Genomic DNA, 15,001 nt, shown 5'->3' on the forward strand with positions numbered 1-15,001 from the left:
CAGCGGCCTGTCCAGATCAAATCAAATGTATTCAAATCCAATTTGATTGGTCACATACACATGTTGAGCAGATGTTATTGCAAAATGCTTGATCAGAGAGAGATCAATGGTCCATAATAATCCATAACCACTGGCCAGACATCCAACCACTGTCTGTCCACACCAGGGGAGATGGCTTAATTACTGACCATTTACATGTTAAGACACAAATATTCACATCCCAGAACTCCCATTCAAAATCATGGTCATTTCTCATGGGGCACAGCTATACTTAAGAACTAAATTCACAAAAGTAACTTGAAAAAAATAACGTATTTGATCGATTTACTGTTGAAAATAAAATACAATAGTCCAATACCAAAAGAACCATCCTCTATCTGCATTCTTTGGTAGGCATTACATGGAAAGGATTCATTAATAAGTGAACCACCTGTTCTCCACCCCCAGGCCTCCCTCTCATCTCCACCCACAGGTCTAGCCTCTTACCTTCAGGGCACAGAATATACACGAGTCCTCCATGCACTTGTGTGTGGTCAGCTGCCGGAAGCTCCGCCGAAAGATGTCCAGGTGCCACAGGACCTGTGGAAAACGAGAGAAGAAAGAGTGAGACAAAATGACATACAAATGCTCCTCAAGTCGGACCTCACAACTCCGGATTACCTGATTTCTAAATGGAATCTACTGAGTAAACAACATAAAGCTGTTATAAAGGAAACGCTACGGGAGCGTGTGACAAACATTTGCTCCTCTGCGTCGCCTGCTGTTGACTTTCCCACCCTCCATAAGTGCCAACGCTTTGCTCCAAAAGTCTAAGCTTTTCACAGATTCAAAACCCTTAGAGGGAGTGTCTATCATGTCTATCTGTGGAAATCTAAAGTTCTCTAAAGCCAGTGGAATTCCCTCGCTAACTCGTACCTGATGCTAAAGGATGTCCCTCCCTGAATTTGAGGTTTGTTACACAACCACAGTGGAGCCCACTGCTGTCCTGTCCAATCCCCTGTTGGCTCTGAGAGCCCACCACTACTGCACTAGCCCAAGCCCGTCCAATAGGAACAAGAGCAGGTCCTGTCCAATCAGATCCCTGATGCCTCCCAGGCTCTTAATCTCCTCAGCAGGGGAGGAATCCTGCACGCCTCACCAGGAGTTACGGGAAGAAGATGAAGAAAGAAAGAGAGGGGGAGCGAGACGGACAGAGAGGGAGCCAGAGAAAGACTGTATGTGATAGACTGCGGGATAAGGGAGAGAAGGTGGAATAGAGAGAGAGAGAGAGAGAGAGAGAGAGAGAGAGAGAGAGAGAGAGAGAGAGAGAGAGAGAGAGAGAGAGAGAGAGAGAGCGAGAGAGAGAGAGAGAGAGCGAGAGCGAGAGCGAGAGCGTGTGTGTGTGTGTGTGTGAGAGAGCACCAGTCCCATCACTTTGAGGAATGTACGCTTGCCCAGGTCGGGCTGAGATGCTGGGTGTCAGCGGAACAAACGCGGCCCTTGCAGTTTCCCGTCGGGAGGCTCCCTGGCATACCATCTTCCATCTGGCACCCTGCCTGAGCAGCCCAAGGGGAACGGGGGTCCAGGGCCCACCCCCACCTGTTCAGTGTCTAACTCGGCCTCACAGCGCCCACGCCATGGTCCTGCTGACACGTCCGCACACCACCAAGCTGAATTATAGACAGGCCTGTCAGTCTCTATTAACCTAAACTTCCTTCTTCTCTCTCTGTTCCCCCTGTCCCAGACACTACCTATTTGCAGTATCCCTTTACCTAAAAATGCCTCTCATCTACTCACCTATCATTCCACCAAACAATGCTTGACAATCTTCCCACCAATCACGATCCACCCAAAATAATCACCCTATACAGTACAGTACTTCAATAGTTTCTACAGTGGTGGAACAGCTATCTAAACTTTTCCATAAGAATTTCAAACTGAAACACGGTTTCAATCAATTGAAACATCAATCATGATCCACCCAATTGTCACCCTATACTGTGCACCAATACATTTCTGCAGCGATAGAAACAGCTATCCAAACTTTCCCATAAGTATTGAAACTAAAACATGGCTTCAATTTAAACTCAAACAATATTAGTAGAGATATAGCGAGTGTGGTCAGGCATGTGTAATGTCTCAGCGAGCAGCAAGTCTGGAGCATCTCTTTCAGCACTAGTACGCAGCGAAGCAGGTTAATAGCAATCAACAGCATTGATCGTGACAGGCTCCAAAGGTCAATATAACTGACCTCTAACAGTTTCTGCAAGGCAAAGGACTCCTCCAGGACTACTCCAGCACAGTGACAACCAATGACTCTTACCGGTGTATGCCTCCTCGGGCATGAATATACAATCTGTCAAAGTGTGTGATAAAACCCTATCATGGTCACAACATTTTAAAGGACTTTAGTTTTTTACAGCTGGTGTAGAAGATGGTTGCCGGGAGTAGTAAAAAGTGCTCAGGCGGTTTGAAGACAATGTTGTGACACTGCTGCCGGTGACATAAGAAGTACAAAAGCTGTGAGGTTGAACTATAAAACAAATAGATGTTCCTTGATTCACAATTACCAACAATTGATTCACAATTGACCAACAATTGATTCACAATTACCAACAACAATCACAACCTGACTGTAAAAAGGCAATGTGTCAAATACATGATTTAAGCGGCCCAAAACATTTTTTTTTTACTGGCCTATAAATTCAGATTGATTACTAGGCTACATTCCCAAAATGGTAACCTTCCAGAGCTTTGTCACTATGGACATCAAAACATTTTGGCTGGGGGTTGGAAATACCTGAATTTAGATCAAAACATCCCAAAGAGAGGAGGATGCTATCTTGAGACGAATCGTAAGATGAGAAGTTGCTAGTAATGCTCCTCATCACAGCCATAAGGAGGCTGTCAGCCACACACACACACACATTAAAACCTCCAGATTTCAAAAAGTCCTGACTGAGGGAGAAAGAAGTCAGAGGTTTCATAACACCAGACCATCTGCACTGCAGCAGCTTTACAGAAAGTGAAAAGGATGCCTCAACACCTGGATCAGGGGTAAATCCATTATGTTGGTCGACCGAGATTGTTTTAGTCGAGCAGTAACAAATATATACAGTTGAAGTCGGAAGTTACATACACTTAGGTTGGAGTCATTAAAACTCGTTTTTCAACCACTCCACAAATGTCTTGTTAACAAACTATAGTTTTGGTAAGTCGGTTAGGACATCTACCTTGTGCATGACACAAGTCATTTTTCCATCAATTGTTTACAGACAGATTATTTCACTTATAATTCACTGTATCACAATTCCAGTGGGTCAGAAGTTTACATACACTAAGTTGACTGTGCCCTTATTAAACAGCTTAGAAAATACCATAAAAAGATGTCATGGCTTTAGAAGCTTCTATATACTGATAACAAGTTCAAACAGGTGCCATTAATACAGGTAACGAGTGGAGAACAGAGGAGCCTCTTAAAGAAGAAGTTACAGGTCTGTGAGAGCCAGAAATCTTGCTCGTTTGTAGGTGACCAAATACTTATTTTCCACCATAATATGCAAATAAATTCATAAAAAATCCTACAATGTGATTTTCTGGATTTCTTTTTCTCATTTTGTCTGTCATAGTTGAAGTGTACCTATGATGAAAATTACAGGCCTCTCTCATCTTTTTAAGTGGGAGAACTTGCACAATTGGTGGCTGACTAAATACTTTTTTGCCCCACTGTATAAACACATGGGATCACGCATGGAAGGAGACCATTCAGGAAGGAGATGTGTTCTGTCTCCTAGAGATGTAAGTACTTTGGAGCGAAAAGTGCAAATCAATCCCAGAACAACAGCAAAGGACCGTGTGAAGATGCTGGAGGAAACAGGTACAAAAGTATCTATATCCACAGTAAAACGAGTCCTATATCAACATAACCTGAAAGGCCGCTCAGAAAGTAAGAAGCCACTGCTCCAAAACCACCATAAAAAAGCCAGACTACGGTTTGCAACTGCACATGGGGACAAAGATCGTACTTTTTGGAGAAATGTCATCTAGTCTGATGAAACAAAAATAGAACTGTTTGGCCATAATGACCATTGTTATGTTTGGAGGAAAAAGGTCTGAGGCTTGCAAGCCGAAGAACACCATCCCAACCGTGAAGCACAGGGGTGGCAACATCATGTTGTGGGGGTGCTTTGCTGCAGGAGGGACTGGTGCACTTCACAAAATAGATGGCATCATGAGAACGGAAAATATTGAAGCAACGTCTCAAGATATCAATCAGGAAGTTAAAGCTTGGTCGCAAATGGGTCTTCCAAATGGACAATGACCCCAAGCATACTTCCAAAGTTGTGGCAAAACGGCTTAAGGACAACAAAGTCAAGGTACTGGATTGGCCATCACAAAGCCCTGACCTCAATCCCACAGAAAATGTGTGGGCAGAACTGAAAAAGCGTGTGTGAGCAAGGAGGCTTACAAACCTGACTCAGTTACACCAGCTCTGTCAGGACGAATGGGCCAATATTCACCAAGTTTATTGTGGGAAGCTTGTGGAAGGCTACCCAAAACGTTTGATCCAAGTTAAACAATTTAAAGGAAATGCTACCAAATACTAATTGAGTGTATGTAAACTTCTGACCCACTGGGAATGTGATGTGAGAAAAAATCCTTCTCTCTACTATTATTCTGACATTTCACATTGTTAAAATGAAGTGGTGATGCTAACTGACCTAAGACAGGGAATTTTTACTAGGATTAAATGTCATGAATTGTGAAAAACTGAGTTTAAATGTATTTGGCTAAGGTGTATGTAAACTTCTGACTTCAACTGTATACACTACCGTTGAAAAGTTTGGGGTCACTTAGAAATGTCCTTGTTTTTGAAAGAAAAGCAACAATTTTGTCCATTAAAATAACATCAAATTGATCAGAAATACAGTGTAGACATTGTTAATGTTGTAAATGACTATTGTAGCTAGAAACTGCAAAAAAAATTATGGAATATCTACATGGGCGTACAGAGGTCCATTATCAGCAACCATCACTCCTGTGTTACAAGGGCACGTTGTGTTAGCTAATCCAAGTTTATCATTTTAAAAGGCTAATTGATTATTAGAAAAACCTTTTGCAATTATGTTAGCACAGCTGAAAACTGTTGTTCTGATTAAAGAAGCAATAAAACTGTCATTCTTTAGACTAGTTGAGTATCTGGAGCATCAGCATTTGTGGGTTCGATTACAGGCTCAAAATGGCCAGAAACAAAGACCTTTCTTCTGAAACTCGTCAGTCTGTTCTTCTTCTGAGAAATGAATGCTATTCCATGTGAGAAATTGCCAAGAAACTGAAGATCTGGTACAACGCTGTGTACTACTCCCTTCACAGAACAGTGCAAACTGGCCCTAACCAGAATAGAAAGAGGAGTAAGAGGCCCCGGTGCACAACTGAGCAAGAGGACAAGTACATTAGTTTGAGAAACAGACGCTTCACAAGTCCTCAACTGGCAGCTTCATTAACTTCTTTATGATAGGGGGCAGCATTTTCACTTTTGGATGAATTGCGTGCCCATAGTGGACTGCCTCCTACTCTGTCCCAGATGCTAATATATGCATATTATTATTAATATTGGATATAAAACACTCTGAAGTTTCTAAAACTGTTTGAATGATCTCTGTTAGTATTACAGAACTCATATGGCAGGCAAAAACCTGAGAAAAAATCCAAACAGGAAGTGAGAATTCTGAGACTGGTTAATGTTCAACTCATTGCCGATTCAATTCCCTGTAAGATATGGATCTGTTTGCACTTCCTACGCCTTCCACTAGATGTCAACAGTCTGTAGAACGTGGAATGAAGCCTCTAGTGTGATGTGGGGCCGGATGGGAGGTGTTTCAGTCATTGGTCTGGCATTCTGCCAGTTCCTGGTCACGCGCTTTCCTCATGATATCGCCTTGCGTTCCATAACTTCTACAGACATGAAGGAATGCTCCGGTTGGAACGTTATAGGATATATATGATAACAACATCCTGAAGATTGATTCTCTACTTAGTTTGACCAGTTTATTGGACCTGTTATATAACTTTTTGAAGTTTTCGTCTGAGTTCGCCTGCATCTGCGCGAGCGTTTGGACATGTGCACTAAACATGCTAGCAAAAGTAGCTACTTAGACATAAGTAATGGACATTATCGAACAAAACAACGATTTATTGTGGAACTAGGATTCCTGGGAGTGCATTCTGATGAAGATGATCAAAGGTAAGGGAATATTTATGATGTCATTTCGTATTTCTGTTGACTCCAACATGGCGGAGAAATGTTGTTATTTTTGAGCGCCGTCTCAGATTAAATCTTGCATGGTGTTTTTTTTAAAATCTGACACAGCGGTTGCATTAAGAACAAGTGTATCTTTAATTATATGTAAAACATGTATCTTTCATCAAAGTTTATGATGAGTATTTCTGTTATTTGACGTGGCTCTCTGCAATTTCTCAGGATATTTTGGAGGCATTTCTGAACATGGCGCCAATGTAAACCGAGATTTGTGGATATAAATATGCACATTATCGAACAAAACATAAATGTATTGTGTAACATGATGTCCTATGAGTGTCATCTGATGAAGATCATCAAAGGTTAGTGATTAATTTTATCTCTATTTCTGCTTTTTGTGACTACTATCTTTTGCTGGGAAAATGGCTGTGTTTTTCTGTGGCTATGTACTGAGCTAACATAATCGTTTGGTGTGCTTTCGCGTTAATCCTTTTTGAAATCAGACATGTTGGCTGGATTCACAACATGTGTAGCTTTAATTTGGTGTCTTTCATGTGTGATTTCATGAAAGATTGATTTTTATAGTAATATATTTGAATTTGGCGCGCTACATTTTTTCTGGCTTTTGGCCAAGTGGGACGCTACCGTCCCACATATCCCAGAGATGTTAAATAGTACCCGCAAACACCAGTCTCGACGTCAACAGTGAAGAGGCGACTCCGGGATGCTGGCCTTCTAGGCAGAGTTAATCTGTCCAGTGTCTGTGTTCTTTTGCCCATCTTAATCTTTTATTTTTATTGGCCAGTCTGAGATATGGCTTTTTCTTTGCAACTCTGCTTAGAAGGCCAGGATCCCGGAGTCGCCTCTTCACTGTTGACGTTGAGACTGGTGTTTTGCGGGTACTATTTAATGAAGCAGCCAGTTGAGGACTTGTGAGGCGTCTGAGGTCAAATCTAGCTCGGTATCACATCGGAATGCACCTCCCAAATTTTTTAACAATGCTGAGGGCTCTGTATAGCTCCGCATTGACATGATTGGTTGACAGTACGTGGGGGCGGTACATCCTGTATAAACACAAACTCACTTCCTTGACAACATCTATGCATTGCTCTGTGAAGTGCAAGAAGTATGAATGCCCTCACTTCTGCTGAGGCCATATCACCGTAAATACTGCATGGCCAATGCAGACTTCAGATTGACCAGATGCACAATGCACTTCTCTCTCCAAAATGCGCTCTCTCCCACCAATTTGTGCACATACATTGTTTCATAACTTCATTGTGTGAATTGTTTGCCTTTGAATGTTAGTGTCTATCAATTCCACATTACATATATCACCAGTGGTACATTTACTGTTAATTCCTATAATTTCTAATCTACAATGTTTGTTACTTTGGTTACGGTCATTTCTTTTAAATCAAATCAAATTGTATTATTATATTATTCCAGTCTTCCTGTTCTCATTGTCGGAATGGACACATTGTTTGCAGAATGCAGAACCTGTGCTACACTTGTGAGAAACAAGTTTTGGTTTATTTAATACCATTTACGAGTTCTGTCAATTTATTCATTGTCTTTTGTTTGGAGCGCTCCTGTCAATGTTGAGTCTATAGGCTACCTGGCCTGCACGCAAATGTAGGCATATCATTGTGCCCATTTGGGGGCCTGATAGTATTTCTGATTGCCTTAACACACCACCAGTGATGACCTGTGGAGCTTCTCAAAGTAATCTTTTCTTCACCTCAAACAGCAAGCAAACAGTATATTTTTTATATCCATTGAGAATTACAATAGTTCCTCAATGTATTTGAAAAATCATTCCAGCTCTCTCCCTTTCGCTAACCACTCAGCATTTAAGGGAAAAATATCATGCTCTGATCCAGTGGAAACATCATAAAATAGGCTTCTTCTTATCAGTGCTTGACTTGGATTGAAATAGATTGTGGTACTCATTTTGGGTGCTAGTACTCTTTATCACAAGTGATGGCTGGTATGATTGACAGATTGAAGGCATTATCAGGGACAGGGTCACGCAGAGTGGCAACCCAGCAGGGAGGGCTTATAAATAAACGGATCATACATTCCAACAATTCTGGAAAAATAACTGAAGGTCCGGGGTATTTCACACACACAGTACCATTTCTAGTTTTTATGTTGCTTATGTTTGTAATGTTTTGTGCAACGCTAGAATGTTCTGGCATATACATTTATGGGTAGTACTTTTTTTGTCTATCTGAAGGACATTGAACCCCAACTCACAGCTCTTTTAGTCTAGGTGGACCTGAATGCCAAAATATTCATGAGATAGAGGTGCTCAAAGTTGACCCATTTTGCATAACCCACCATACTCTGAGACATCCATGTCTTCATCACTGGAAAAGATAAACAGTTGAGTTTAATATCATTTAAAAGCTTACAAACAGGGTTGTCAACCTATTTAATAATTTCTTGAAATCAAGTTTAAAAAAAATTAAAGTTATGTTTTTCAACCTTTAGCGTCAATTATCTAAAAATGTGTTGTGTTGTGCCCGTCATCAATTGAAACACAACATGCTTTTGAATACAGGGTGGGTAGAAATTGAAATCATAAAATAGACCTATCCCTTCAGACCACTGCAATTTAGCTGGTTTAAATTTAAATTGAATTGACATTTTTACTTTTTCTAATTACTTTCACAAAGATGTGTAAATTCTATTATCTGTATTTCTATGATTTCAATAGGTTTCCTATGGAGGATTGACAGTATAATTTAAAACAGATATTCCCATTCAAGTAAACATTCTCTGATGTGTGGACCTCCAACCATCTTTGTGGTATCATTTAACAGTGAAAATGTCCATTTGATTCCCATTTTAGTACATTCATCAGCCAAAACATGAACCCCACCCTGTATTCAGGAGCATGTTGTGACTCAACCGATGGCGGGCACAACACATATAATTTTTAGGGCTGTCCCCAAATTAAAAAAATCTTGGTTGATTGTAAGTCGTCTGTTCTTTCAACCAATCGATTGCTGGAAATGTTTTAACGTGTATTTTCCATTTATAGAGAAATGTGTTTTAATAAAATCAACTATGCGCATTGAGTTTGTCTGATGCTTTAAGCTTACGGTTTGATGCCTCAAGAGGGTGCCAGAGATCTAGATAACCAGAAGAAAATAAACTTGACCTGACCCAACTATTCTCCTCCCACTCCTGCTGGCTTTCGCATATTCTGCCATTACTGTCCTGAAGTTACTGGTACTAAATACATATCCTATAAATGACATTGGCTACACATGGCCTGTCTGCAACTATTAACTTGGGTCCGGCTCAAAGCTTGTGCTAGCGAACTTGCAACATTGTATAAAATATTCTGGGCCCTCAGTTTCCAGTGCCAGTGAGCTCAGGGCAGACACAGCTGTAGGCTATTTGCGCAAGGGATAAGAAGCAGTGCTTAACTTGGGCAGTAGCTCACTGGAGTTGAGTACCGGCACCTCAAATGTTCTACTGCTTGAGCTCTTGTTCCTCTTATAGAATATTAGCTCAAAAGTATTGTGGAGCTCCTGCTCCTATATATAAAAAGGGTTCCAAGGAACTGATCCAAGAGCGAGAGGCAGGAAAGCGTGATGAAAGGCAGAGATAAGCTGACTGGAAGAGAAGGGAATCGATGATATAACAAAATGAGCACAATTCCAGCCTTAATGCTGCCATGATGACAGCACTCAAGGCAGGATTAGGGCAATTCCACGATAACGGAATTACACTGAGACTCAGATTTTTCACTTTAAAATATATATGCCAAACAAAAAACATTGATTTCTAAGTTTAACAAACCATAGACACCTTGAGTTTGAAAAAATCTATTTTGGTTATTGAACTACAGTGAGTGAAGTGGACTTACACCCAATAACAGAATTACGGTAACAGAATTACATCAAGGGTCCCTGATCTGTACTACATCAGCATTATGGATATGAATGTCGTTTTCTTCATGGTGATGTATCCTGAATTGGTACACAAAGGTAGAAATGCGCAATATCATTATTTGCACGTATGGGTATTATTCTATACACTGGCCAGACCAAATCTGAACCAATCATCGACGTCTATGTTTCACAAGTTTGGACATCACAGTACAGAACAGTAGAGCACAACACATCATAGAAGAGTACAGTATAGTACATTATACTGTACTCTACTCTAGTGTGCTCTACTGTACTGAACTCTAATGTACTGTACTGAACTATACTCTACTTTTCTTTACTGTACTGTACTCTACGTGCTTCACTGTACTGCACTATGCTGTCCAAACTTGTGAAACATAGACAATGATTGGTTCAGATTTTGTCCAAGGCCGGTCCGAACTGGCTCAAAAATCAACATCTGTGGTCGTTGAAATCAAGGCCAGGGCGGACTGACCAAATTTCAACTACTTTTCGACCTCCATGGACGTCCGGTGTTGGTCGGTGCTCAGTGTGTGCGGATGCTGGTTACAGTAAATGGAAAGAGAGGGGGCTAATGGGTGTGTGTCGGTAAGAGCTGAGAGAGGTAACACTAATTGGAGAGAGATAGAAGAGAGAGGAAGAGAGAGAGAGAGGGAGGGGTTGTCCAGACTGTTTTCACGCTCTGACCACCAGATGACAGAAAGAAAACAGCTATGAGCTGAACATAACAGTATGCCAGTGGAAGGGAGGACAATAGCAGGTGACCCAACTGTGGCTTGTGACTACTATGATTTCCCATTGCAGCCAATTCAATTGAAGTCATTCCGTTACTGATTTTTCTGTAATTCTGTTACCGATTTGGAACCTGGAAGCAAAAAGGATTCTTCAAAGGGACCTCCTATGGGGACGCGGAAGAACCCTTTTGGATTCTATACTGAACAAAAATATAAATGCAGCATGCAACAATTTCAACGATTTTACTGAGTTACAGTTCATATAAGGAAATCAGTCAATTGAAATAAATTCATTAGGCCCTAATCTATGGATTCCACATGACTGGGCAGGGATGCAGCTATGGGTGGGCCTGGGAGGGCATAGGCCCACCCACTTGGGAGCAAGGCCCACCCACTGGGGAGCCAGACGCAGCCAATCAGAATAATTTTTGATTACAGACAGAAATACTCCTCAGTTTCATCAGCTGTCCGGGTGGCTGGTCTCAGTCGATCCCGCAGGTGCAGAAGCCGGATGTGGAGGTCCTGGGCTGGCGTGGTTACACGTGGTCTGCGGTTATGAGGCCGGTTGGACGCACTGCCAAATTCTCTAAAACGACGTTGGAGATGGCTTATGGTAGAGAATTTAACATTCAATTCTCTGGCAGCAACTTTGGTAGACATTCCTGCAGTCAGCATGTCAATTGCACGCTCCCTCAAAACTTCAGACATCAGTGGCACTGTGTTGTGTGACAAAACTGCACATTTTAGAGTGGCTTTTTATTGCCCCCAGCACAAGGTGCACCATTGTAATGATCATGCTGTTTAATCAGCTTCTTGATATGCCACACCTGTCAGGTAGATGGATTATCATGGAGAAATGCTCACTAACAGGGATGTAAACAAATTTGTGCACAGAATATGAGAGAAATAAGCTTTTTGTGCATATGAAACATTTCTGGGATCTTTTATTTCAGCTCCTGTCACATGGGTCCAACACTTTACATGTTGCGTTTATATTTTGGACAACACCTTTTTTTTTAAGAGTGTACCTTTACTTGTTACTTCTGTGAACTTTCATTATCCTCCCTCATGAGGGAGATAAATTAGAAAATATCTTAAAGATTGTCACGGATCCCTCTGGAACTTTCGTTGCGCACACCTGGTCCCTATTCCCACTGATTGTATTTGTATATATGTGCCCTTTGTTCACCATGGTGCGGTCGATTGTTTTTACAATGTCCGTTGGTGCGTGTGAGTACCTGTGCTGTGTGTTTTGGGCTTTCGTGCCATTGTGGATTGCGCAGATGATTACGGGTCTCGTCCCGTGTGTTAATCATTGTGCGCGTGTGTATTTATTCGAGGTACTCCTCGCTCTTTTGTTTGGGTTTCAACCCTGTGTTTTTGTTACGTGTTTGTTTGGTCTTCATCCCCGTGCCCTTACACGGCACGCCGTAATTTGGGGTATAATAAAATAAACCTATTCGCATTCCTGCGCCTGTCTCCTGAATCATTGTTACCAACATGACAAAGATATGTGGGTCTTTGGTAATGGAATTACAAGGCAATGTTTTGTAAACTTACAGAAGGCAAATCATTTATCCAAAACTAAATATAAGTGTTGATATTAGTTAGCAGTGGTCTTTACTTCAACATGATAGTGTTTTGATATATTTCTAAATCCTTTTAAGACTTATTCTGGTAGATGTTTTCTAAGACCCCTTTTCTATCTGTTTGACCACAAATCAAAGCCATTAACCTATGCTTAAAATTGAGATTTTTTATAAAAAATGGTTGAAAAATGTATCTATGCCTTCATTTCCCCAAAATATAGACTCTTAGTTTTCATTTGATACCCAATTTGTCCTTTTACATGAAAATGACCATTTGCAGATTACACTGAAGCAGAGAAAGGGAGGTGGCAGGGGAGGGGGAAAACAGACAACTTCTAACCCTATCTGGCCTGCCTCTATGCAGCATACAGCCCTCTGCAATCAATCGCACCCCAGAGACCCAACAGCACTGACAAATCAGAGAAGGGTGAGCGCCACAACATCCAGGGAACCAACTCATTCCAGGCCTACCCCTCAGCCAAGATTTAGGACCAAACATGTGGCATGACAGATTTTATACCGAGGGTGGAGGTTTGACTGCACAACTTTTTTTAGCCCATGACGGATAGGTGCCTGCCTTACTGGTTTGGTATGGTGTCTGTGTGCAAGTAGTATGTGTTACTGCAGTTATTTTTAGAGGGCTAAGTTAAGAATAACAGAAAATATAGCGCTTGAATGTATTTTGCCTTAAGAGAGAATGGGATAATATGTGCATATTAAGCAATCAGGTAGCCTAGCAGAGCCGACTAGGTGAAAAATCTGTCGACGTACCCTTGAGCAAAGCACTTAACCCGTAATTGCTCCTGTAAGTCACTCTGGATAAGAGAATCTGCTAAATGACTCAAATGTAAAATATGCAATCAGTACAATTCCTGGTTAGCGTTTTCCTTCTTGTCCTTTGCCCCAGGTCCAATAAGTTGCTTGTTCTCCCGCTGCAGAGTGCAAAGCAAGACCATGGCATTTTTCCGACGCACACACACATCCTTCCCAGGTATGTGAACCCTTCTCACTTGGTGGTGGTCTTTCTGTTTGACAGGCCACTGGCCAGGATGGAAATAGTGTCCAGTCCACAGCTGTCCTGCACAATGCAGAGTGCAGATAATGAAGATATAGTACCTAACCTCTCCACATGGGATTGATAAGAGGGCCAAAGGAAGACAGGTGTCTGTCTGTATGATAACATGGGGCAGAGCTGCTTGTTGCTGCAATGTTCCAGGCCGCTCCCTCATCCTGTTCAGATGTCGGAACAACATGGCAACTCTACTCCTCATCTGAGCACAGGCCCAACAACTACAATTCACAAACGTGCCATTTCTATTGGCCCTGAGGTATTCCCAGCATACATCCTCTTGATCACTTTTGGTCACAATTATACAACACTTGCGTGCCATTCTAAACAGGGCCAGTGAAGCTCAACACATTCGTTCCCAGGTTTGCGTGTCCTTGTTGGACTGTGGAGCGGGTTGATAGGGAGGCACGCGGCACAGATGCTGCTCTCCTATTGGCCTCGAGGCATCTCCGGGCCTGGTTCTGTACATTCTATGGAAATGAGAGAGGCAGGAGAGCATGACAAAGTCATCCCAACTGGACAGCTCTGGAGAAAAGTGATATCCCAGCAGAAAAAAAGAGCCGTTGTCATTTCTGAATTGTCATGAAGTGCATGTGGAAAAAGAGATGGCAGAAAGGCGAGAGGGACTGATGGAAGGAAAGCGGGAGGGAGGGAGGGAAGAGGGAGGGAGGAAGAAGGGCTCTGTTGAACCCCAGGACATCTGTTTCCTGAGATGGGATGTCAGGTGATATATTACTCATGTTTGGTAACACTTTATTTGGATAGTCCATCTGTAGATGCTCTACAGACCATCTACAGACTATTAGTAACATTTCAACTTACTATCTACCAACCCTAACTCTAGCTCTAACCATGATCTACCCTTATCCTAACCCTAAACGTAATCCCTTACCCTAACCCTTATTCTAAACCTAAGGCTAACTGTAACCTTGGCAAGCAGTTGCTTATCAACAGATTGTTTGCTGAAAGTACGACCATCTGTAGAGAAACTACAGATGGAAGATCCAGACCATCCAAATAAAGTGTGACCTTCATGTTTTCCCAACACTTAATCAGAACTACGGACAGTCTATCTATCGTTAAGAATAAGGTGTGCTGCTCAAAGCAACTTTAGGCTAGAAACATGGCGAAATCAGAAAGAGCCATATTGTGCAAGTAATTACTGTAATCAAAACAAGCACCATGAGGCAATTGTGAACAGCAGACAAATGATCAACTCAAGCTGTTAATTTGAGTCTCCATGGATGATTAGGTCACAGGAAGTACTGAGCTGCTACCAGGAAGTAGGCATGCTTTGCTTTGTTTGTTTGCTTCAGTTGTGAATCGTGATGGGAAATGGGTTAAGTAATAGTTGTTTTTTCCTTCCTTCCATCTCAAGCCCTAGAACCCATGAAAGACAGATGGCCAAATACCCAACATACAGGACCATTAGATTGGACAGATTT

General features: G+C 41.8%; 1 protein-coding gene across 1 annotated transcript in view; it reads right to left on the reverse strand.

Annotated features, from left to right (window-relative positions):
* Window positions 1-15,001, reverse strand: part of LOC120046533 (inactive ubiquitin carboxyl-terminal hydrolase 54-like) — a 61,207-nt gene that overhangs the window by 35,568 nt on the left and 10,638 nt on the right. The window contains exon 2 of the mRNA XM_038991851.1: window positions 487-579. Coding sequence (XP_038847779.1) covers window positions 487-579 — 93 coding nt within the window. The remainder of the gene's footprint in view (window positions 1-486; window positions 580-15,001) is intronic.

Source organism: Salvelinus namaycush, chromosome 4, assembly GCF_016432855.1.
Source record: "Salvelinus namaycush isolate Seneca chromosome 4, SaNama_1.0, whole genome shotgun sequence".
Classification (NCBI taxonomy): domain Eukaryota; kingdom Metazoa; phylum Chordata; class Actinopteri; order Salmoniformes; family Salmonidae; genus Salvelinus; species Salvelinus namaycush.